Genomic DNA, 26,429 nt, shown 5'->3' with positions numbered 1-26,429 from the left:
AACCACATGGTCTAACAGAGTGTCTCATATCAGTGACTCAGCCAGCTGGCCCGTCCAGCTCTGCAGGGGGGCATCCGAGGTCAGTAGTCCTATAGAAACATCTAAACATGTAAATTGCTGATTGGTTTTGTGTTCACTGTAAAGACATGTTTTCTGCAAAATTTGAGTCCATATCTTAGTAGAATAAATGTTAAAGAACAGTCACTCATTTACACTCAACTAAACGACCTATTCCTAAAACAGGGACTATACTTTCCACATCTGCGAGTCCGCACTGGTCCCAATGACGCAAATTTTGTCATCAGATGCTTAGCGCGACAGTTATTCTTGTGACCACACTTAAGTCTTAATCTAGGCTTAAGTCTGCCAAAGTGCTGTTCCTGCCTTAACCTAACCAGAGGCATGGTGTGACCTCCTATTGGGTCCTGGGGAATTTAATTGCTGTTTATTTAAGGTTTCATTTAATTCAGGAGTAATTGCAGTAATAATTTATAATTAATTGATTTAATTCATGTGTCTAATGCTACAATCTCACAAACAGTGGTTTGAGACCAAGCAGAGTTATTGCAATCGTATGCAATCGTGTTGCCTTTAAAACGGTTGCCTTGAAGACAGGGACCAAGTCTATAACCCCTTGCAATCATTTACAGTGTGTCAAGTTGATGATAAAATGGTCATCAGTCTGCTATCAGTTTGCAACTGAATGGGGACAAGTTGGCAATTACGTGCAATCTGTTTGTGATGATCTCATGAGTAACTCTGCCAAACAGGTGACAATCACAAACCTGTTGCTGTTGACATATGCAGAAATTCACATCATCTACTTACATTCAGAGTCCAACAGCTGACATAGGCACTTGGCTCCTTTGCTTTTATGTAGGACTATAACCAGAATACAACCATTTAGCAACGAGCTGAGTCGAATCCCCTATTGGAAAGATGCATTGCAGATGATTTGGAGTCGTTGATGCAGACTCACAAGAGCTGATGTTTTAATATCCACAAAAACGACAAAAATTAGACCCAATTTACAGTTAGTAACAATATAAGAAGAAAGGGTAACCCGTTAAAGCATGCAAAGACACATTCTGACCATAGCTCAAGGTGCTGGTCTGTACCTATGTTTTTAAGTGTGTGTGTGTGCGAACCCAAAAATAAGTGTTTCTCCTCTGAGGGCAGTCACACTATAAGATTGTTGCACAAGAGGTAGGTGTGTTTTTCTTAGTATTAAAGGATCATCTGGAATGCTACATACCTTTGAAGAAGTGTGCAGCAGATGTGTGTGTGTGTGTGTGTGTGTGTGTGTGTGTGTGTGTGTGTGTGTGTCAGATGGATATGGGAGTGCATCACATGCCAGGAGTGTGTGCACCATCGGTGCGTTCTGACAAATTACACGCTGTCATGGCAACATAACAAACACACAAATAAACAGAAATGTTCTTATTGTCTCCAAAGTGTTTTCTCTGCAGTGAAGTTCAGAGATGGAGAGTGTGAATGACAAGCACGCAGCAGCGAGTTATCTCATTTTTTCATAACAAAGGTTAACTCTGTTGGACTAGAACCAAGAAGATCTCCTATAAAAATTATATAAGATTTATGTGAGGTTCACATGACCATATAGTGCAGCTTTCCACGTTACAGAAGAAAGAATTTGCACCGTAGTTCAGTTCAGACAAGCAGTAACTGCTTTACGCATAAATTAGAGGTAACATATGGCATCTCATTTATTCATTATTTTCCAAACAGTGGGAGGGATTTTTAAAAAAAATCAGTCAGATTTTCTCCAAGTAAAGTCAAGCAAAGCAGATTCGAAAAAGCGAAGCCAATTCCAAATTTTTAGGCTCTGATCCAAGAAGAATCAACAACAGGGCGAAAGGAATCATCAATTCCAGACAAGTTTTCATTTTGTGTGTTACGATTTTGGTTTGACTGATGAAACGTGCCCCGCGCATACAGGAGGAACTGTTCCTCTTCAAGCATGGATGGAAAGGCAATAGAGGCTAAAAAGATAACATTAAAATAGTGTGCCACCAGGTTGTGTGTTTGAGGATTAACACACACGCACTCAAACACACATGATTTGCATGATGGTGACATTCATTTGGACAATTCAATGGATAGTCTCCAGGTGGGTCCACACGCTGTGGAAACATATTTATGTCTTTAAATGCACGTAAACGCACATACACACTAAATCATACACATGTACCTCACACAATGACGTGTTAAAAGAACCTTGATAACAGTAACGTCCACCATGATTTGTTGAGTTGCAAAAGTATACTACTCATTGTTAAGAGTTTGGTTGAAGTTGCTATTACAAGAAAGGCATGTTTGGAAAGTTGTCAGCCTGATGTCAGCGAGTCTTTGTGTTCACAGCGATGGCAGCAATAGCTGGAATTCCTTGTCCATCTCTGCACTGTTTAACCTGTCATAAAAAGAGCTTTGCAGTTATATATATGCACTCGCTGAACCAGGGAATCGCAAATACCTTTTGTTTTTCTTGGTAGATTATACCATTTTAAATTGCTTTTTGAGTTGCCAACACCTTCAAAGAGGTTAGGGGTAAAGAGCAAGTTGGACAAAGACTCTTTATGGTGAAATTGTTTGCTCTTATGGGAGCAGGCTTAAGACCTTTGGAGGAATGCTGTCTGTAAAAATCGTGCCACGCCACTGCTGCAGCAGCAGCACATCAGTCATTTGAAAGGGAAATGCTCCATGAAACAATGGTCGTGTGACAGACTTAAACATTTCTCAGAAAAAAAATATACCTCCATTTCCTTTAAACTTGAAATTTGCAAATAGTTCTCACACCAGAGCTACTGTAGGACATTCTGCAGTCATGACCAAGAGGTTATTTTAAGCTGCAAACATGCAAAATCTTCTCTTGCGTATGCGTGAAAGACTGAGCTGCAGCCATAAATTCTTAGGGACATGACTCTACCGATGCTCAGCACCTGCTGAATTATCTCTAGAAAAAATCTGAATTTAAAAACTGGAGGACATCTTGCAATCAGATCTGAATAGTACACTATATTTAGCACCACAGCTGTCGGGTTCAGATCTTCCTGGGGCCTTTCTGTATGGAGCTCTCCCTACACACTGTCTGATTTCCTCCCACAAATGAACCAGTCCAAGAGAATGGGGGTTGTTGTGCCTTGCTAGTGCTGTGTTGGGCACCCATCTTGCAGTTAATGTTGATTTATCTTCTCGACATCCATGTAGTGAATCTCCTTTTCCACCACATCCCGAAGGTGCTCTATTATACTGAAACTGTGGAAACCACTTTGAGATGATTGGACATTGTGACATGGTGGGTTATCCTGCTGCACCAGAAGATACTGTGGGTGTGGATGGGTGCATGGATGGATGCAACAACACTCAGTTAAGCTGTGACCTTGAAACTATGCTCATACTAAGGGGCTGAAAGTCTGGTGAGGTCTTCTGCTGCTGTAGACCATCTGCTTCAAGCTTTATCATTTTATGCATTCAAAGGTGCTCTTCTGTATTCCTTGATTATAATGAGTTATTTGAGTTACTGTTGCCTTCCTATGAGTTTCAAGCAGTCTGGCCAAAGGAGCTTGCAAAGAAAAGCGTCTGGACTTCTTTAAGTTGCTTGAAGACGTTTCACCTCTCATCCGAGAAGCATCTTCAGTTCTAAGGTCAAATGGTGGAGAGTCCCAGATATAAACCTAGTGGGAGTATCCCCCCACAGAGGGACAAAAGGACCCCCTGATGATCCTCTAATCGCCTGAGCCAAGGTGTGAAACTGGGTGTGGGTCCCAATCAGCTTCAGTTTCGGGTGAGTTCATTGTGAAACCTGGCCCCACCTTATCATGCGAATTCCTGAGGTCAGATGGCCCAGGATGTGAGTGGGCGTTAAGGCGTCTGGGGAGGGAACTCAAAACTGGATTATAGATGGCAGAGAGTTGGTGTCGTAAACCACCGCCTCTGTTCAAAGATGGTTGCTCACAGTGGACATAGATGGCTTCTTTCACTCCTCTTTCAAACCATCTGCCCTCTCTGTCCAAAATGTGAACATTGGCATCCTTGAAAGAGTGTCCTTTATCCTTAAGATGCAGATGGACAGCTGAGATGGACAGCCAGATGCAGATGGACAGCCATTATCCTATATTTTCTCTTTTTCGGACAGTTCTCAGTAAACCCTATAGGTGTCTGTGTGGGAAAATCCCAGTAGACCACATTCAAAGTCACTTACATTTGTTTCCTTCATTCATTCAAATGCTTCGTTTGAACTTCAGCAGGTTGACGTGACCATGTCTGCAGGCCTAAATACCTAAAGTGGCAAGTGGATGTATTTTTTTTTGCGTATGGATCTTGTAAGGTTGAAGTGCTATCATGTTTGTGGTGCATTCTGCTATAGAGGATGTGTTCAGATCTACATTTTATCATTTTAGACACACACACACACACACACACACACACCCCCACAGTGAAGGAGGGAGAAATAGAAACTCAGAAAGTGAACACAATAGAATATAGAATCACTTGGTCCTTCCAGCCCCCTTTTTTCCACCCATCTTCCAGTTCACCCTTCATTTTGAGCTACTACACATATGTGAAGTTTCTTGAGTCTGTTTTGCACAGCTGCAACAGTGTCAACAGTCCATCAGTGTCAGAGTATGCAAGGAAGACACTATGCACAATACAAGACTAATTGCATCTCCTGTTGATATAGTAAAGGTCAATACTCGGGCATTTAAAGAGGCAGGTCACCCTTTTTTTTACTCACCAATACCACTAAAGTTTTGAGTTTATAAAATAAATCTTAATAATTAAAGAGTAGTCCAAAATTGTCATTTCTACATTGTTGCTCCTTACAAAATACATAATTTAGATTTAGACTAAAAAAAATTAGTCGCCAATTCCCAAAGGTAATGTGCAAGGTAGAAGTATGTACAGTAAATGTGTGGGGCATATGCACTTTTCATATATAAAACTATTTGTAATGGCAGTTATAGTGTTAACCATTGGTGTGCACTGACTATAATGGCAGTAGAATACACAATCCCCTCACTGAGATTTACGACCTTTCTCAATCTGAGACTGGAAGAACTAAAATGTGGCCCTGGTATCGAAAGAAAAACTAGCATCTTGAAATTCCAATGACATGAATGCACAGAGAACAAAAACAGTGTTTCATCTAGCAGTGAAAACCTTCAATCACGTACTGCTCCTGATATTATACAACTATTGAGCAATGCAATATTTTCCTCCAAAATCCACACTGTGCTTGCATGTGTGCAGTTTATGCTCGTGCGCACTTGGCACATTGTAGGCACGAGTACAAAAACCATTAAACGATCAAAAACAGCACCAAACATCAGACTTATGAGTCATATAAGCCTTAGAGTAGAGTGACTATATTGTGGTTACACAACGCGTCCTAACTGTGGTTGTGGTTTTGAGCAATTATAATTCATTGACCCAAGCAGGTAATTTTCCACAATTTGATTTTGACTTAAAACCACACCAGACTGCTTGTATCCAAAACAAACATGGGGAGAGGACTACGGGAAAGGCTCGCTAATACATTTCTGCGTGATTGCGTACAATACTGTATATTGTTAAAGTTGCCTCGGGGCCTAAGGTGTGATGTGAACAGGTGTAATGAAAAGAAAACTCCTAATGTGAATAGGTGACACTTGAAGAGTATGTTTTTTCTCTTCACTTATTCTGAAGAGATGTTTTTTTCCGCAGATGTTTGGTCTTTAAATCCCCCTCAGGCCTGCGAGCTTTCATGCCATGTGTGACATCGCAGGACATTCCTCACCGCAACTTCCTGGATTTAATGACCCGGCCTTCATCGCTGTCCGCAACACACACTTCCTTCCTCTGTGCATGCGTGTATGTTGGTATTCCTACTTCCTGAGTTCCACGAATGCCGCTGTTATGCACTGAAACTGCATCCCATTACATGACACATTTAAAGAGAAAAAACAAAACATAACTGAAACACAGGGAGTGCTTTCTGTTAATCTCACAGCCTTTTGAAAATGTTACTTCTTGTCTGGTCATTTTAAAAGTCTTACTTGAGGTGAACCATGTGGCCGCGTGTGTTGACTGATGCACACATGACTGAGTTAACTAATAAACATGTTTTGGTAGAATTCAATTAACATCAGTGATAACAGTTTATCTTTTTCAGCTCTATTTACGATATGCAGTAAATATTTGCATATCATGCATTATCAGTATTCCCAATTTAATAGAGCGCATGCTCAATCCTGAGCCCCTGTGTGAGGGAATGGGCTTGAATATTACTCGCTGCAGCACCAGCACAGCATAGATACAGACCATTATCTTAATGAGAATGGTAGAAAAAATGGTAGAATATTTAGAAAGCACGTTCAGTCTTCACTTTGCCATAAACATGTCTTGTTTTTACGGCAAGAACTGCACACATACCACGCCTCTCTCCATCACAAGTAGGTCTCTACGAAGTTTTAAGGAAACATAAACACAAACCAGAATGTCATTAACATTAAAGCTCATCTGGCTCACGATCCATCACATACTACAAGTTACTGTAATGTGTGATGTAACGAGAGAAAGTAATATGTTTTCTTGTCATTGGTTGGCTGTATTGCATAAACTAATGACAATTAAATTCTAGCGAGAAGCCAAGGAGGCTCAGGCACAGTCATACCCAGAACCATCAAATGTAAGTATTTGAGTCCTTTGCCGAAATGAGCTAAAAATGAGCCGTGTCTGAATGAAAAAAATGCCATCACTTTACGAGCTGGATAAACCCAGTAATATAACTTGTTCTGTGTCTGAAAAGGATTTTATGGAGAGATTACTTACACTTTGTGGCACTATAATATTAAAACTGTGTAAAGGCCTTTCATTAGTCATAAAGGGACAGCATAACAGACAATAAATACCTTGTAAGAAACTATAAGCAGAGTTAAGTATTGGACATATGTCAAAATGAGCACTTTTTACACAATAACATCAATGTAGTCATGAAAGTACAGCAAGCTGTTGACTAGAGCAATCATAACTGTACCAGAATAACAGTGTGAAGTGTGAAGAGAGAGAAAATGGACTGCCTAGACAGGAAGATCACCATGGACAAAACCAAAATACACCCAGTTTTTTCATTATAACATTTTAGAACATGCTATATTTAAGTTTAGTTATATTTTCAAACATCTCTCATCAGCAGATCCCTTCTTGGGTTCATCGCTAGTCCCACATCCTGTCCTAATTAATATGAGTCTTTCTCTTAATTTTCATGTATTTACCTTTAACCCCGTTTTCACTCTGTGTACAACCAGCTGCTCTACTCTACTAATATTCATACACAAATGACTTGGGCTTAGACATTTTAAGTAATCAACAAGGGTCATTGTTCAATCTCTTTTGCTTCAACACCTTTTCAGTGCTAACATGCAAAATACCAAGTCCATACTATACATTGGGTTTTTTTTTTTTTCCTTTTTTCTTCTCTAAGGCTTTAGCATGCATGTCAGGGTCTTGTTTGTCGCGGTTGTTGTCATGCACATAAATCACGATTTGTCTATGTATTGCACCATGGTTCGTCTTTGATGACCATTAATGGAAAAGGCACACAAATTATTATGAATTACCATACATAATAGCAAGTCCGTGCTATTGATGCATTGTGTTTTTCCTCTGGTTTCCAACCTGACTGGCAGTAAACACTGGCAGTAAACACCATTGGGTTTCTTTTAAGTTAGCGAGTTAATTATAACCCTGTCAACATTTTACTCAAGATGTGACAAGTGGAAATCTACTGAAGCTGAACGTTATACAGTTGGTGCTTGCAACCTAATACCTGCTCAACCAGTCAAACATGACTTAACACGTGGCACGGTCATGGTCTCTTTGGTTCTGTGTATATACATAGTACTTGAACCCGCACTTGACTTTATTTTCTATCCGGATGTTTGATGAGCTAAAAACACAAGTTAGGCATGTGTGTAAGGAAAAGCAACAATGGCTAATTACTACGTGGAAGTATAAGATTATGATGAAAAACATCCTTATTTGACATTGCCAAGATTCAACAGGCACAGTGTGTCTAAGTCATGCATTACGCGATGTAGGCAATATGAAAGAAAACTTGCAGGAGCAGTTACAAATGCCCCAGGACTGTGTGGATACATTGGTTTATTATGAATTTATTGAGTTTCTTTAACTCTACAACACCAATTTTACACACATTAAGTGAAAGAATGGATTTCCTGTTGCAGCTAAGTCATTAAGGTGCACTTCAGCGCAATAACTTTTGATACATCTGTGAAGGTTCTCAGTCATCCAGATCATTGTAGTCTAAGGAGCTTGGAAAGAAAAGCGTCTGGACTTCTTTAAGTTGCTTGAAGACGTTTCACCTCTCGTCCGAAAAACCTCTTCAGTTCTAGGGTCAAATGGTGGAGAGTCCCAGATTTAAGCCCTGTGGGAGTATCCCCCCGAGAGGGCCAAATGGACCCACACATGAAATCACATGATAGGGTGATTGTGACCTACACCCGTTTTCACACCTGGGCTCGTGTGATTAGGTAGAGGATCATTAGGGGGTCCATGTTCCTCTTGGGGGGACACTCCCACAGGGCTTAAATCTGGGACTCTCCACCATTTGACCCTAGAACTGAAGAGGTTTTTCAGATGAGAGGTGAAACATCTTCAAGCAACTTAAAGAAGTCAAGAAACTTTTGATACCAGTCCAGCCACAGTGGAGAACAACTTTTACAGAGTTTATGTGCAATCATTATCAGCCTAAAAGAAAGTCTAGCTATCTCATTACAAAAAGGGTTTGTAACGCAGTTGCAATGTGGGAATGATCATCATACATTTAAGAACTCTCTGAAAGCTTTCTCAATAAGCACTTGTATAATTTCCCATAACCACAAGAATGTGATGTCCCACTGCCACTCCTGGAAATGAATATTATATAAACATAATTTTGCTCTTTCACTGCCAAACTTTTGACTTGACTTGACTTGCAAACACACTTGAAGCATAATACACAAAGTGAAACAAAGTGACTAGTTTTCATTCAATTTTATAACGTCTTTGGCAAGCCAAGATATAAAGTGCTTTGCTCTTGGAAAGACTACAATACTGACAATGTTGTGTGTCCGCCCAGTCCTTATTACAATACTGGAGAGTTTTTATTGAATTATAAATGAGGTAGAGGGTTTCACTGATTGGCATTGCTGTAACACAACAAAAAGAACAGGACTCTGTTTTACCTATTAAATGTTTCATGCACAGTAAGACAACATACTTTCTATTGTCTCCTTCGGTTTGAATATCCCGCCCCCTAATAAAAAGCGAACAAAGAAATCTCACAGTTTTATTCCTTGGAATGTTTTATACATTTTTTTAAACTGTAGCCCTTTTTTTAAACTCTCCCTCTCTCTCTCTCTCTCTCTCTCTCTCTCTCTGTGTGTGTGTGTGTGTGTGTGTGTGTGTTTGTGTGTGTGTGTGCGCATTGCTTGTTCAGGAATATCCTTCAAAACCAACTACTGAAACTTTGACCTCTTCACTGAAAGCAAACATCCATAACTTCTTGAACACAGCCATAAATCCTCTCCTCTTCTCTCTCACACACACACACACACACACACACACACACACACACACACACACACACACACACACACACACACACACACACACACACACACACACCATCAGACATATGCACATGCACACATAAGTGACCAAACACCAGGGAATTTATCTGGGAATTTATTTAGGTCCTCTAAGGATCATAAATGTGATATATATGTTTGTTCAGAGTAAACTTATGTGGAGAAAAAAAACAATAAATATCCTAGGAAATCTAATGTGTGTGGTTATGAGCATTTTTTTTTTATAAAACAAATAGGAGCACAGCAATGTGCTTGTTAAAACAGAGTGGAACGAAATGCCTACTTTGTATGCTTTAAAGGAGCATAAAATCAACATGTGTATAACTAATTTGTTAACAGTAAAACCTAAAGTCTACAGCTTTAAAACATTTAAATGTGGAATATTTTTGGGAAAACTACATAACTGCTTAATAAAAAACATAGTTTTCCCAGCGGTAAGAGAATATGAGAACAGTTTGTGTGCAAACAAAAATGGGTTGCATTGACTCGTGGCTTTACACAGACAACAGTTATTAAGTGGGTGCCTTTGTTTCACACTTAGCATGATCTCATAGGGCTGAGCTCAACAATAGTCCCATGAGCACCACATACACCAAGGGGCATCAGTGACAGAGCCTGGATGAGGTAAGACTGACCCTCGCCTGCCGCCTGCACTTTCGTTCTTTCCCTGAATCACTGCTTTCCTGCCCCCAGTTTTTTTGTTTAAGCACAGATAATTATATGACCTCACAAAAATGTACTGCATTACAAACTAAAACAAGAGTTGTTTAAACAGAGCTTGAAGTGGTCCTAATATCCTATCAAATCACCAAATTTGTGTACAATTGAAAAATCAACCAAACATAAACAAATCTAAACAAAAAAATGAAGTCACCTCCTGTCCTCAGAACCATTTCCCATGTAAACTAGCTCAGCAGTCCCCGAACTTTTTTGTACCATGGACCGGTTTAATGTCAGACAATATTTTCACAGACCGGATCGCGGATAAATACAACAAAATAAAATGATACCACCAAGATAAAAACTGTGGTATTTTGTAAATATAATAATAAACGCAAATTCACTGTGTAATAGTGTAACGTTATTTGCAGCGTCCTCCTGAAATGCGACAACAACATTGAGAGTAACATCCTCCTCTTTGCCCCTTAATGCTCTCTGGTCACTATGGTAATGTGTAAATATTTCTTTCAAAATAAGACACAGAACTACAACACGGGAAAAGACCCAGGGAAACCGAGTTAATGATAAAAACCCTGAAAACTATACATGTCATACCCGAGCCTCAACTCTCGTGGCCCGGTACCAAATGACTCATGGACCGGCACCAGTCCGTGGCCCGGGGGTTTGAGACCACTGGACTAGCTAATCCAGGTATATTGTTGACTATGTAACTATTCAAAGATGCAGAGCAACATCAGAACTTATTTGCTTTGATTCACTTAATAACCTTAACTCTACATGTATGCTGTCTTTGACCTCTATGCTTGGCAAAAGTAGCTCACCCTTTAGAAACTAACTACTACAGTATGTCCACCAATAAGTGGCAGCTCTGTCTGTCTGTCATTTGGTGCTGGGTACATAGCACTCTACAGTTGAGAAATAAATGAACAATATACTAGAGGTGGAGGTTTGTGTGTTGCCTATTAATGCATGACTGCTATTGTTTGCCTTGCTTTGCCCTGACAGTGTTCCACTGGGGCAAGCAAGATGAGCAGTGCTTGTCCATTGAAATCTAGACATGACTTAAAAATACAATGAAAGTGATCTCTCATCCTCATTCTTAATGAGTTTTCTGTTCCGTAAGCTTCTTTTGTTGCCTGTTTGTTACATCCTCTAGATTACAGCTACCTTGTGGCAACAATTGGCTCTGATCTCTGGAAGCAGGATTAACTTTGCTTGCCTTAGATTCCACTGAAATCTGTAGAACAGGTCGATTTTCATGTTTGTCTCCCATTAAACATTATTGTCCTGCTGTGTCCAGCTGAAGAAAACAGGCAAGTTAAACAGGTGCAGACTCAACCAGCATTTTCAGATTATCATGTATAAGAAATCACTGGGTTGACTGAGTGTAAGTTTATCCATCAATTTTGTTAATACAACATCTTTCTTTTTCATTGATATTTTTAATTGCCCTGTGATGGTTAACAATTTTACACAGTGCTCAAGCCTTTTAACTCAGCTTCAACTATTTTTGTGAGTTTCTTAAAAGATGTTTTGTTTTGTTTTCTTAATGTATGGTTTACAATTGACTGACAAGATTCCCAATTCGGTCCCTGGAGGAGACAAATTCCTTTGGCGTTAAATCAATTGTATGAACTGTGGTGTCCTCTTGTAAATAACAGAGCAGGCAAAATAAACTTTTGTACTATAGATTCAAAAGAATCTTTCATATCTATACTGTGCAGTTATAGAATTCCATGGGTTCATTGTTTCTGTCAAAAAAAGGTCACGCTTTGAATATCCAAGATATTTATCAAGTCGCATTTCCAAGGACGCTGCAAAATGAGCTAATTCTAACAAAGAAAAACAAACAAGCCCAAAAAAAATGCCAATTTCATATTTGAAGACGTGGTAGTGCCAATGCTAGGTGAGCAATGAGAAAACGAATAACAATAAAGTTGCAGGATTTATAATCTAAAAGGTGGGTTAGAAGACAACTAAACCCTAATATAGCTGAAGAGGAGGAGGTGAAGTATAGAGTTATTAAACGTCTGATCTATCCTCGATTGAAATGTTTATTAAGAGTCACTTTAGAGTTGTATTTTTCCATTGTTTTGATTCAAATAAGTGCAGACAAAGAACCCTAGCTCACCGGGACTCTTAACTCTGCACACACCTCTGACAGTAGCACGTATGAACACAAACAAACTGGCAGCCATACAAGCTTGACCAGAAACATTCAGGGCTGGGTGTTTTTCCCACACAAACTTTGTCCAGTCCAGTGACCTACTACTCATGCTGGAGGAAAGGAAAACACAGATAAAGAGAGGTCTGTATTTACCTCTACTTCAACCCTCAATTAACATAAACACACACATGCTCTCACAGACACATGCGCCGCCCTGGCCAGCAGCCCGGCACACAGCCACGCATTTCATCAACAAAGATGAAATCAGATTCTCTATGTGTGTTTGCATGGCCCGAATTACTTTTTCTTTTTCTCTACATGCCAAGCTGCATCGCCCTTCGGTCCTACTTCTTGCTTTCTCATGTGTTTTCTATCACTTCCCTCTCTTAAAGAAATAGCTCAGCCTTTTGGGGAAATATGTTTATTCAAAATCTTCTGCAAGAGTTAGATGAAAGGTTCTGGTTCACTGTGCACCAATAAACACAAAGCCTTTGTTCATCACAATCCCTACCACATGCAGCCTCTTAAGTATTGCATATGTTGTTTTTATGCCTATTTTTACGTTAATGCTTTTTCACAGATCTGTGCATATGTGGGTATTTCTATATTTATGTGGCAACAATTTGAGCACAGCACACATCGTGCAGGCTGCAGGCAGCTCAAACTGTAGTTGAATATAGTTGTAAATGCTCCAGAGAAGCAATACATAATTCCTCGAAAATGCTTTTATGAGAAGGGTGTGTACACAGAGCCTGTGAGAAGATTGGCGTACAGAGAAGTTGGATTTATAAGCCTGGTGTTCATCTCTGATTTATGTTCATCTCCGTGTGTGCATGCATGACTTAAGTGTTGTGAGTTACTGTCCCTGCAGGGAACCCTCGGCATTAAGGGGGGGGGGGGGGGGGGGTTCCTGCTTTTTCTTGGCAACTATGACTGGAACAAGTGGATGAAGAACAAAAGTCTGTCAACAAAACTCTTGGCCTTAAAGCTCCTATTAATGATTTATTTCTCATGTAAAAATCTGCTCAAATTTTTAAAGATGCTTGTTGGTTACTTTGACAAACAATGTCTTCATGAAATATGTCAAAACAGACGAGTCCTAATATACAAAGACTTGAAATCCCACTGAAGTGGAAGTAAAACGGTGGACTTGTGTGTGTCATGAGAACACTTGTGCCGTACATCTGCCTTTTTTCAGTGTGACACTATAATTGTGGGTTTAGGGAATAGAACAAAACAGGAGACAGACCAACTGGTCCTTGTGTGATAATTTAATTGTTTATATGCGGTAGGATCTAAAGTTTCATCTGGTATCACTCATCTTGGCCTTTTTTTTTTTTTTACACATACTCTCTTTAACGCTTTTGAGAGAACCTTTTCTCTCTCTCACACACACACACACACACAAACTCATGCACACATGCACGCTCACACACAAAAATTGGGCATGGCTCCTTTTAGAACTGTTTTAGATTCAAACTGAGTTAGCTGTCATTTCCCCTGCAAAATGAAAAGAAAACACAGTATCCCCCCTGGACAGAGAAGAGAGGAAGAACAAGAACAGAGAGAAATGAAAGGACGAATAGGGTAACAAGGAAAAATGGAAGAAAAAGATGAGGGAAAGACAGAAAAGGATGGTGGCAAATCACACAGACAAGGACAAGTATGATGTATTGTCTAATTCAATTAATATTTTCAGTGGTACACGATCAAAGCAGATATGCAGATAATAGGCCCATATCCTGCTTTCAGGTTGTTTCTCTTTCTTATAGTGTTTTATATAGCAAAGTCACAAAGGCTAATGTCAACGCCAAAGGTATTACTCTCACGAACAAAAAACATGGCTGTTTGCAATGCCATTTTATAAACAGCTTATTTGCATCACTTTTTCCTGCATATGAGAAATTGGTGAGACACAAAGAGGGTTTGGCTTCCAAAGTAGAAGTACTAGGACTGTAATAAAAAGTGGTTAAAATTTACTCAAGCTTATAATATACTTTTTGTATTTTAAGTGTCTTAATAACAGTCTTTGTCTTAACTAAAGTACAACCCGCAAATTGGGTTGGCTTGCTGTGTAAACTAAAGCATTGGTCTATGAGAGCTGCAAATCATTGCATTCTTTTTTTCTTTATATTTTCACAATGTCTCAACTTATTGGAATCGGGGCTTATACAATACGAGTGATTACATGTTTAGTTACCCCTGAAGACTACCAACTATGTAAGACATTTGCATAATACAGCTTCTGCACTGTTTTGTGCCCAGGCCATGCTGCTAATCTAGTCTCAGCCAAATGTGGCAAGAGCAACACCTGGTATCTGAGGAACTGAAGACCAATTAGATTAATTTATTTTCTGATTTTCCGACACTAGTTTGAAACCCATAACCAAGGATTCAGTGTGGGTTACATGTGAGTACTATTATTACTGTTAAACTACAGTGAAATGTAAAGTTGGTCTGTTGGATTTCTTCATATCCTCTATCAAGGTCAATCCATCCATCCATCCATCCATTCATCTTCTTAACCACTTATCCAATTCTGGTCCATGCAGGAGGGGGAGCAGCTGGAGTCTTTCCCAGCTGTCATATTTCAAGAAGAGGGGTAACCCTGGACACGTCAACAACAATTCACATCCGTATTCACACCTGCAGCTAATTTAGAATAACCAGTTAACAAGAATGCCTTTGGACTGTGGGAAGCAGGAGTACCCAGAGAGAACCCACACAAGCACTGGGAGAACATACAAACTCCACACAGAAGAACATACAAATGCAATCTAGATCTGAATCAAAATTTAATTAGTTCTCTCTTTGTCCAAGTTCCATTTCTGCCAAATTTAATAAAAAAATTGGCTTAATAGTTGTTGCACAATCGTGCTGACAGATAGACAAACAGCACTGGAAGACGCAAGTTTTTTCCTTGACCTTGGAGAAGGAATATATCCTGGTCCTGCATGAAAACACTGAATAAACCATTGGCTTCTACAGGAGTTTTTTTTTGAACTGGGTTTGATCTTGTTCTGGTAAAGTAAATAAACAATGAGTTATTTTTCCCTGTTATTGTAGGATATCATTTGACTGCTTTAGCAGCTGAACAAATGTCCTCACATGGTTGACTCAATGACTGCAAGGAGCCCAGGTCCTGTGGCTACAAAACAAGCTCAAATCATCACCCCTCAAATCATCACACCATGCTGACAGGTGGTAAGAGTTGTTTCTGCTGATATGCTGTGTTTGTAATGCTGTGCATTATGGCCAAGAATACTGTAACTGAGGTCTTGTGATTTGCTCAGATGCAGCTTTGCAAAGTCCTGTCTTTTTAAGAGAGGAGAGGCATTCCCCTGGTAACCCTTTAAAACAAGCCATACTTGATCAGTTTTTTCTAATTGTTTGGTCACGAACTTTAACAATTATCATGCTAAGTAAGATTTGTAAAGTCTGAGATCTTATTTTAAAAATGTTCTGAGCATTGCATAGTCTGACACCCAAACCAGCAAACTACCAAAACTTGTATGGAGACGGCCATGTTTGAACCCAGACATGAATTAGAATTTTTCACCTCCAGTTCCCTTATTTTAAAGAGAGTTTTTAAATTAGGTTTTTGGTTAGATGTCTGTGATTAACAAACGCTTTCACGTTCACATAATTCTACAGTTTTATAACTAAATTTTGAATTTTTTATGTCTCCCAGAAAAGGTCTCTGATAATAAGTAGCAAGAGATAAGAGAGGCCTGGATATTCAAGGTTATGACGACAAAAACAATGATTGCGTGTCATCTCTGAAACTGGTGGTATAGTTCATTTATAGACTAACCTTCATCTCTGACAATGCCATTTAAACTTCAAAAAATGTGGTTTATAAAAATTATCTTGCTAAAAAATGTCCTAATCTGTTATCTATTGCAACTGACAAATCGTTGCTGATGCACCATGCAACAAGCTTTTTAAAAACAAGGCGCTTTAGACAAACTTGTCACATATTCTGTGCTGTACCATATAATTACAAGCTACTCACACTCTATTGTACATATCTGGTAAATTACACAACTCCTTCTACTTGCACACATATACAATGGAAAAGAATGTGACCCACAGTTTGGTTACACCTATTATACAACACGAGTCATTAAACAACAACAGTCATTCCATTTCAGTTAAAGATGAGGCTCGGCCGGGCGTCAGATGAAGGTTCCCAGAATTACAGAGACATGCATGCACTCTCATACTTCACACCTACACTCAGAATGTAGCATTTGCCATGTAGGGGCCAAGAGGTGGTTACACGCACAATCACAGACATGCACACAGACTTGTGTTTCCATAACTTTAGAGGCCATTATACTGATTTACATTTCTAATCAACTGTGTACTCGTAGTATTTAACCTAGCTTTAAAAAGCAAGAACCCAACTATGATGGGTTCTTGCTTTTTGAGCCCATAAGGAAGACACTTGTGCAAATAAATGTAGATCTCCCCAAAGAGTTGTTGTTGTGATTTGGCACTATATAAATAAAATTGAACCGATGTGATGCATAGTTCAAGAAACAAGAAAGACAAAGCATAAACATGCAAAAAACAAAGTTTTGTGATATAGTCCTTGTTATATAGACACTACAGTAATGTACATTCTGCATATTTTGTTTTGAAGAAGCCAGACTTTCCTGGAATTTTTAATCTGGTCTTAAGCAATAGCTCTCATCTTTTTTATATATATATTTGCTGCTTTTCCACGCGTTTTCAGTGCAGTTCTTGGACCTGACCATTGTCAGATGAATGATTTTGTGTTTACTGAACCAGTGTAACAGACAACCTAATGAAGCAACTTATCTAACAAAGAACTTTATCTTCAGGAACTTTGTTAATAGCCTGTCACAATTCTTTTTCTTTAGTTGAATCTAAAAATCTCAAGATAACACAGTCTGACAGGTGTAAAACAGTATTTATGAGCCAACAAGAAGTTTTCCCAAAGAGTTATTGTCTAGGACTTAAGCAAACTAGTCAAGTGGAGGACAAAAGAAGAGGTGACAGGCCTAAAAAAAACTATCTACAGCAGATGAACAGTATCTGAAAGTCATGTCCTTAAGAAATAGGGGGAAAAAATTCAGCAAAGACCTGACACAGGACTTGAGAGATGCATCTGACCCTTCAGATGATTCATCTACTGTTCACCACAGCCTCAGAAAAGGTCTCAGTGGAAGGGTGGTTGCCAAGAGGCCATTCTTAAGGAAAAGAAACAGGGTTTTTCTTACAAAACCTGGACTGAATGCAGAAGAATATGGTCAGAATTCAATTCACCACGCAATATCATGGAAAGTATCTGATATGATAAATATAATGACCCCAAGCACACTGCCAGGGCAGTAAAGTCGCACCTGGCCAGAAGAACACACAAGGGAATGCTATGAGCCATGTTAATAATGTTGCGCCTGGACCTCGACATTGTGTAAGCAGTGTCAGATCATCTCGGCAGAGAATGGAACAAAAGGAAGCCAACGTCCAAAAAAGACCTTTGAATGATGTTCAAGAAGTCTGGAGAATTACTTCTGAAGACTACTTCAAGAAATCAAAGGAAGCTTGCCTAGAAGAGGCAAGGCTGAGTTGAAGAATAAAGGCGATCATACCAAATATTGACTTTCAAGCTAGTTGTAAAACCTGTTTTTGCCTTCGATAATGTATTTTATGTACGTTTGCACGTTTTAATAAACTGTCGCACCTACTAGGGTGACTCAAGAATTTTTCATAGTACTATATAAGACACATGCAGACCTAACTTATTATATTTAATCTTTGGTAAACTAATATGTATATCACTATTTTCTGTGATTGGCGTGCAAGACTTGCTCTGAAGTGGCCTTTCTTTCCTGACATCTACCAAAGTCAGTTGATGGCCAGCTCAGGCTTGCTCACATGATTTTACACTTCTCTGAAATAATTCTTATGCCTGTGTTTCAATTTTCACTTTTTGCGTTATGTCCTCACACTAAGACATTGATGCCATTTCTATGTCTGTAACAACACTATGGAAGCTGAATGTCACCACTGAATAAGCTAGAAATCCTTGAAAAAGCATGGAAGGCATAATCTATGTGTAAAATTTAGCAATGTTGGTAACCAAGGAGATTCATGGTGTTGGAAGAACAGCAACATTTTAAGTGTTTACACCAAATTCTAGTCTTTAATGTTTGCTTTAAGGTTATTTTCACTTTATTGATTTCTCCAAGTAATCTTAAGAACTTGTTCACAATCAAACACTAAAAATAAGAGGGTTTTTCTAATCACTAAACTTACCGTGACCATCCTCCTCGAACAGTGTGGTCATTCTCTTTCTTTGAAACATGAGTGCCAAGCTTGGAGAGGCTGTGTGATTCCTCCTAATTCTGTATTGGCGCTCCACACCCTCTTGCTGTGCTCTATACATAGAGAGTGACTTAGAGGTGTAAAGCTTTCACACCATGGAAATAGATTCATCATGACAGGCTCACAGAGACACTGAATGAAAGCCTCATAGATTTAATTTCAGAAAATAATATGCTTCTCTTTGGGGAAGCTCTCACTCTGAAGCTATGCTACTGCATTATATCAGGATATTGTGACGATGTCATGAACTCAAAGACCAAGAAATCCTTCTGGGTAATAATTCTGTATCAACAGTCCTGTTTTATTCCACAGTAGCATATATGAATCTAAATCTCAACCAAAAAGATCCCAGCAATTCCTCAGCTCTACTACCTTATTGTGGATAACATTATGGAGGCCTGGAGCTTATTCTAGGGGCAGGGATAGGTCAGTAGGTAGAGTGGTTGCCCCATGATCAGAAGGTCGGGGGTCCGAATCCACTGAACGGCTACCCTGAGCAAGGTACCGTCCCTACTCACTGCTCCCCTGCTTAGTGGCTGCCCACTGCTTCACTGAGTGAATAGGTCAAATGCAGAGAAAAACAAGTAATTTCCCCATGGGGATCAATAAAGTATACATTATTATTATTCTAGATGACACTGAGCAGGAGATGAGGTAAAGCCTGGACAGGGAACTACATGGACGACCACCTACTGCCTATATCAAGCTCAATTTATAGCTTTTTTTTTAATTACATGAGAAAGATATTCTGAGTGTGTCTTGAGACAAACTCAGATGATGGTAAGATGTTTGCTCCGTGAACACTAAAAGCACTGTGTGTATATCTGACAACCCTTATTTGCCAACATTTTTCATTATTCAATTCAATGATGCAATTTTTTGCTCTTGTCGCTGCTGATGACTGCAACTCCCTGAGCCTGGTTTCACTGGTTATTTTCCCCTGTTAAAAGAGAGCTTTTCTTTCCCACAGTCACAAAGTGCTTGCACAGAAAATTTAATCTGATTGTTGGGGTGTTTACTAGAATACTGTAAAGTATAAAGTACCTTGATGCAAGTGTTTTGATTTTAAACTGGCTGTTGGCACAACACAACAAATACATATGACATGCATAATAGCATTAGCATTAGTCATATACATACAGACCACAAGTTTGAGCTGGCATAACATACAGGATGCATATTGTGCTGAAAGAGTGAGTTCTTAAACACACGCTTCCTTAAACATGCATCCATGTGCACGCACATGCTTTGGTAAACTTGTTTCTGCTTTACTGAAGATCCCACATTTCCCTCCTTGTGTCTGTCGTCATATAATTATGCCACTATGGTTCAAATGAATTGTTCCGGGGAGGACTTGACATCTGCAGATATATATATATATATTATAGTGATATTATTATCACTGGAGTCACTAGTGGCAGAATGTGGCCAAATGGTACTGTACAGGTTCTCAGCTTATCCAAACAAGTCTTTTTCTTCTCTCTCTTCAAGCCTTCCTGTCTTATTAGTTGCTGCTAATATATTCACATTCATTCATATTCATAACCCGTGCTACATATATGCTGAATACCATTTCAATAAACTGTAACATTGTTCTCTGTTTAACTGTTATCAGATTACGACTTATCAAAACAGAACTGGTGAAAAGTCAAAGAGTGTGTTATGAATCTCAGTTTTATGAATAAACAGTACAAGCATTCATGCTACATTTGGATGTGGTTAGCAGGCAGATAACCTATGAGATAGAATGAAGTTATTGCTAATGTGATAACAGTAGGGGGGTCACCGAAAAGGTCATTTACTGTCTGCATTAAAAAAGCATGTATTTGCAAAAATGTATGTACAAAAAAAGCAAACAGCACTTTATTTCAGATCCAGAATTCTGCTTATCTCATTGATAATTTTACACACATCATTTACATACCAAAATGATGTATATACAATAAATTTCTATGTAATATGTTTATTCTGATGAACTAAGCGAATACCCTGTCTTCCACATCTATCACTGTCTCACGCACACACACTCACGCACACAAACACACACAGCTTGTCTTAAGTAATCCCACTTTGTTCACTGGAGACTGTGTAGCTAAAAATACTGTTCCAGTAACTGATAGCTCTGCTGGTTGATATACAGGAACCCTGTTACCTCTATTACAGACCAGCAGAAGACACCAGGAACAGTTATGTAAATATCTATAACTTCTGTGAAATTGAGTCAGATGATTATTTGAAAAAAAAAAAAAGAGGCTTCAATCTTTTTGAATAAAATCCAAAATATTTGTGAATAAACTAAATGTACCTTAAATTCGTGTGTAAAGTATGGGAATATCAAAAAATAAATGCAGCCTCTAAAAACTCCAATTATACTACGACCCCTTTTCTATCTCTATATTCATGCATACCTGTTTCTTTGACCCACAGCTACTTTAAAAGGTATTATTAACCTTTGCACCCAGGCCCTAATTGATATTTGATGGATGCTGTAGTTGTGTCTTAGTCTTGGGATCGAGTACAGGCACTTAACCTAACCAAGAGAACCACAGGGCAGCCTTTTGATCCTCAGCTCTCACACAGGCAGAACATACCACAGCTTTGTGGTAAAGCCAAGATAGAAGCAATGATTCAGAGTAACAAACTCTCAGGACTAAGAAAAAAGTCAGATTAAAGAGTGAGGGAAAGAGGAACTAAGGAAGAGGGTGAAATAAAAGGAAGGCAGATAGGAAGGCAATGATTTTGCTTGATAAAATAAGCAATTCATCTATAGTTATTTATACGTTTTTCTGCCTTTTTAAGTATACTAACCTGAAGGGGGCCGCTGGCTGGCATGGTGGATCTCAGCGATGTCAGGTCGATGTCTCGGCCCTGCTCTCCTCTCTCGGTCTTTCCCATTCCCTGCATAATGAGGCCCGTTGAGGAGCAAGCAACTAAACACACGTACACCCTTGAATGCTACCCTCACAGCAGTGAAAATACTAATGCAAGAGCGGCAGTGGTCGTTGTGAAGGGAAATCACCCTGGACGCCAGGCACAAGGCAAGCCCAGGGTGGACAACAGAGGGACAAACAAACAGCTTATTCAGCCTACCCTGGTCTCTCTCCCTGTGCCTGACTCTCGCTTTGCACTCTTTCAGTTTCCCACTGTCTTTTTTTTTTTTGCCAATATTCTCTCCTTTAATCTATTAAAAAATTCTAAAAGGCTCAAAAACAAATACATATTTTGTGTGTCTATTTGTGCCTGTTTGCACAACAAACGTATTGCTGTATTTCTGTCAAATTAACTGAGGTCAGGTGTGCTCCCATTAAAGCACTGAGGCTTCATTGTTGGGAGTTTGCAGCTTTTTAAATTCAAGGAGCCCAGGCTCTGTGAAACTATGCGCCATACTATATTATGTGGACACATGCAGTTATCTCAAAAACTGGACACGTTATACCAAAACTATCTGCATGGCTGCAGACTACTATTGATGAGTGAAATGCTTTGCTACTCTCAAGGTTAACTTTGTAACATTTTTCTTAACACTTAAAAAATATTAGGCTTTCCACAACTGTATTGGTTGCCTCTAACAGCCTGTGTATTGATTTCCATTCAGCCTATTTTACCACATAACATCAGAGTCCCTTTACATAATTCACCTCCTCTCCCCACCTACAACACTAAAAGTAAGAAACATAAACAACGACTTATAATGTCTTGACAAAATGATGAAGTGAGTCTACTAATTAGTAACATCAGTAAAGAAATACAACAAAAATTACATTACAAACTCCACATAGTTAATAATTATGTGACATGAGGTAATACCTTGCTGGTGACAATGTTAGCAAAAAATAAGCTAGGTTTAGCCAGCTAGCTGCTATGTTAGCTAACAGGTGATTGACCGTAGTTGACTTAAAATCCTCCTGTGTCATTTATTGACATTGACAGTTTTTTGTTTTTTTTGTTGGTTAACTGTGAAGCTTAAAAGCGGCTTTACGTGACAAGTCTAATGACAACCCTAAAGAGATTATCACCCAAAGGTGCAACTTACGTCTTAGCTCACTGTTAATCATTCTCCAGCCTGACACTTTTTATTGGTTAGAATTTGTTTTGTTGTTTTTTTTTTTACAGGCAGCTACAATTTTTATGATAATTTAAATATTAAAGACTTTTGTGTAAATTTAGATGTGACTCCATCCAATAGCCCAGACATATTAAAATACTGTTGCCAGATAAATATCCAACAAATAAACGGGCCAGCTTTCTAATCTGTGCTAAATCTAAATCCATCTATATAGTACCTAAAACATACTGTAAATGAAAGTATCATTCAAAATGTGACAGTCCCAGCCCATTTTAAACTCTAGTCAAGAAAAACTTACACTGAAAAATTCTAACTTTAAATTTAGCCCAGCTGGCTTACAGATTACTCTCGATATGTTACCCATTACTATCTGTTCAGATCCAAAGATACACTAGCTGGCGACCATTTAGGACTAGAACAACAAAACTTATATTAAGTAAAAAAAAAAGGTTTATTAGAGTACATAATTTAATGGCCTCTGTAAGAGCTTGACTGAGAAATACAGGAACTGAAAAAGGCACCAAAAATAACCCTCCATAAACAAATACAGCAACGGCACAAACTTATGATCTCTTGTTATTTTACTTCTCTTTCTTTCTCACTCATATGTATTTAACTCAACAAAGCAAGTGTTTTCTTCTCTCTTGTTTAAAGACATTAACATTCAGTTGTGTTTGGGGAAAGGTCAAAAATAACTAAATAAACTGCTCTAAACACAAATCCTCAAAAATCTCAGACGGGAAGAGTTTCATTGTGTGAAGTGAGAGAACATAGCACACAGCAAATTCAGAAACAATGTAGCAATACAAAAAACTGAGATATTTTACTATTTCATGGAAAATATTATATGTTAATTTTCAATCATTTTGAACAACAGATCTAAAAAAAAGAAAAAAGGTTGAGACCGGACAATAAAAGGCTGGGAAGTAAGTGCTACTAAAAAGAAAGAGCTGTAGGAACTAATTAGATTAATTGGTTACAGGTTAGTAACATGATTGGATATAAAAAGGCATCCAGGTTTCTCAGAAGTAAAGATAAAAGTTAGTTCACAAGTCTGCAAAAAACTTTCTGCAATTTGTGGAACAAGAGGAACATTTTTAAGTATAAAATAATGAAAAAAGTTTGAATACAGCCTCTACCTAATATCATCAAAATAATGTGGCAAAATCTCTGTGCTCAAAGGCCAAAAATATATATTGTATTGCCGTGATCTTCAGTCCTCAGGTAGCACTACATCGAAAACAGGGATGATTCTTTGATCAAAATCACAGCATTGGCTCAGGAACACTTTCAGTAATCACTGTATGTCAACACAGTTTACCGCGCCATCTACAAAGCGCTATCATGCACAGAGGAGGCCGTACATGAACATCATCCAGAAATGTCTGTGGGCCAAAGCTCAATAAAATCAACTGAGGCAAATTGGAACGCTCTTCCAGACTAAAGATGAGAGAGATCCGCCTTCAGTTCAAAACCATATGGAATTAGCATCTTGCACTGGAAAGGCAAAATGAGTGCTGAAAGGTAGATACAGGTTTTAGAGCAACATACGCTCCCATCCAGGCTCTCCTTTTTAGGGAAAACCTTGCATATTACAGCAAGATAATGCTAATGTAACAGCATCTGTTACAGCAGCATGGCGTCATAGGAGAAAGTGACTGTCTGCAGTCCTGACCTTTCACCAACTGCAAACATTTGGCACATCATAAAATGAAAAATAGCTTGACGTTGTAAACAATGATGTCCTTTAGGAGCAGTCGCCACACTAACATGCTTAAAACTGAAACTAACACCAGAGATAAATCAGAAGACATTTAATTAAAATAAAAGGACAATACAACCACTGAATGGTTGTGTCAGCATTAAAGATAAGCAGCTTACTAGAATTATTATGCAATATATCTTTGCTACAGAGATTTTCCTCTCAAATTTTAGATATGTGTCAGTGCGGTTAAAAGCAGAAATATCTTCCCTTTCACTTCTTTTTTAGTTTGCTGCTTTCAGCTTCCAGGAACTGTACTAATCTCAGCTGACACTGTCCGAGGAATTATTTTTGCTTTTGTGGTTTTCCAGAATTAAACATCTGTCGTCTTTAAGGGATTTGGAGATGAATAGTAATTATTTAACAGCCCCGAAATGGGCTACTTGACTTATGTGACGTTTGTTGGCCCATTTAAGTAATAGATTCCAAGTTAATCCATAAATGAGAGGTTAAAAGCCAACTGTTGTGCCCACAAGTTTTTTTTAAATTCCGTAATCGTTCCTAGAAACCACTGTTTACATGAGACACCTCATTACTCAGCCAAACCTTTTCATTCTTCGGTTCCTAGAAACAGAGAGCCTTTGGACTGTGCCAGCCAGAGAGCACGTTGACTTTAACCCAGTTCTTGCTTAAAATAATACCTGCTGTGGAGACAAAATAGTTCCACTTATGGGCTAAAATCTTTACTTACTGCCATGGTTTACCGAGACTTACAGTGGGTTTTTGACCAGCAGCTAAATGTGTAATCCTTCTCAAAAATAGTGTTTCACTGTAAAGATAAAATGACACTTTATGGAGAAGGTTCTTGAGTACAAACCTCCAACAAGGAGGTTTTTAACTACTGAATGTGCAAATGGGAACTAAAGAGCAGTTAGCGCTTAAGCTCATGTGTTTCATTTTGCTTCAGTAATCCCAGAGCTTTGTGCTGCTTTAGCTCTTCATGTAGCAGTTTAGCTTGACTGTAAACAATGCTGTATGAAGGTGTTGCTTTCTTTACTTAAAGTGGGATCTGTGCTCCTCCCCAGAATTACAAAAGAGGGCTGAATTTTGTACACATTCTAAACCACCTTAAGGCAAATGCGATATGTGATAGTGGATTAGATAGATAAGACTGACTTGACTCGACTTGACTTGTTGTGAATCACTTACAATACCGTGCAAAACACTGAATGGGAGCTAAAAGACTTCAGTGCCCTGAACTGGAATACTTTTAATGGAAAGTAAGTTATTTATAGCATCCAAGCAGATTTCTGTTGTGATTTGCATGCAAGCATTTAAATCGGATGAAAAATGAGTTATGTTACTTGTCAAGGTAAAAGTGATACACACACCACATGGACCAGGGTGAATAGTGTTCTCCCTCAAAAACCCTTGAAGGACCATGTGGTGTTTTAAATCTACTTAGAGCTGCAGGCATGACACTCATAATGAAGAGTTAAGGTATGAATTGTTTCTGTGAGCCCTTTACTGGGAATGCAATGGGAGGCATTTTAGAGAGCACCACCGACTTTCTTTTTATATACAAGCTGTAAACAAAAAGAAGCAGTGTGCACTTTCTGAAATTATCCTGCAAGATCTCGGTTAAGGCAATGCAGGAAAAACATAAGTAAATATGTTAAAATTGCAGCATGATGCAAACTTAGCATTCTGAAGCAATTTTTCTATGAAAGTGTCCTTGTTTGGGACGTCCTGTGTACGTGAATGAGGACACACACACGTATGGAGGCAACTAATGCCATCTACAGTCTT

At 38.8% G+C, this 26,429-nt stretch overlaps 1 protein-coding gene across 12 annotated transcripts in view; it reads right to left on the bottom strand.

The window, feature by feature from the left end:
* Nucleotides 1-21,978, bottom strand: part of LOC146499571 (ninjurin-2-like) — a 37,745-nt gene extending 15,767 nt beyond the window's left edge. For 4 of the 12 annotated variants that reach the window (XM_085137934.1, XM_085137938.1, XM_085137935.1 and 1 more), the window contains exon 1: nt 21,661-21,968. In XM_085137934.1, the coding sequence (XP_084994060.1) occupies nt 21,661-21,756 (96 nt within the window). In that variant the 5' untranslated portion in view covers nt 21,757-21,968. The other 8 variants (XM_085137936.1, XM_085137937.1, XM_085137940.1 and 5 more) reach the window with 5 other exon arrangements.
* Nucleotides 21,979-26,429: the final 4,451 nt, after the last annotated feature.

The sequence above is a fragment of the Neolamprologus multifasciatus genome, chromosome 17 (assembly GCF_963576455.1).
Source record: "Neolamprologus multifasciatus chromosome 17, fNeoMul1.2, whole genome shotgun sequence".
Classification (NCBI taxonomy): domain Eukaryota; kingdom Metazoa; phylum Chordata; class Actinopteri; order Cichliformes; family Cichlidae; genus Neolamprologus; species Neolamprologus multifasciatus.
Note: the sequence above shows the minus strand (reverse complement) of the source record. Positions and strands in the feature narration are given on the sequence as shown.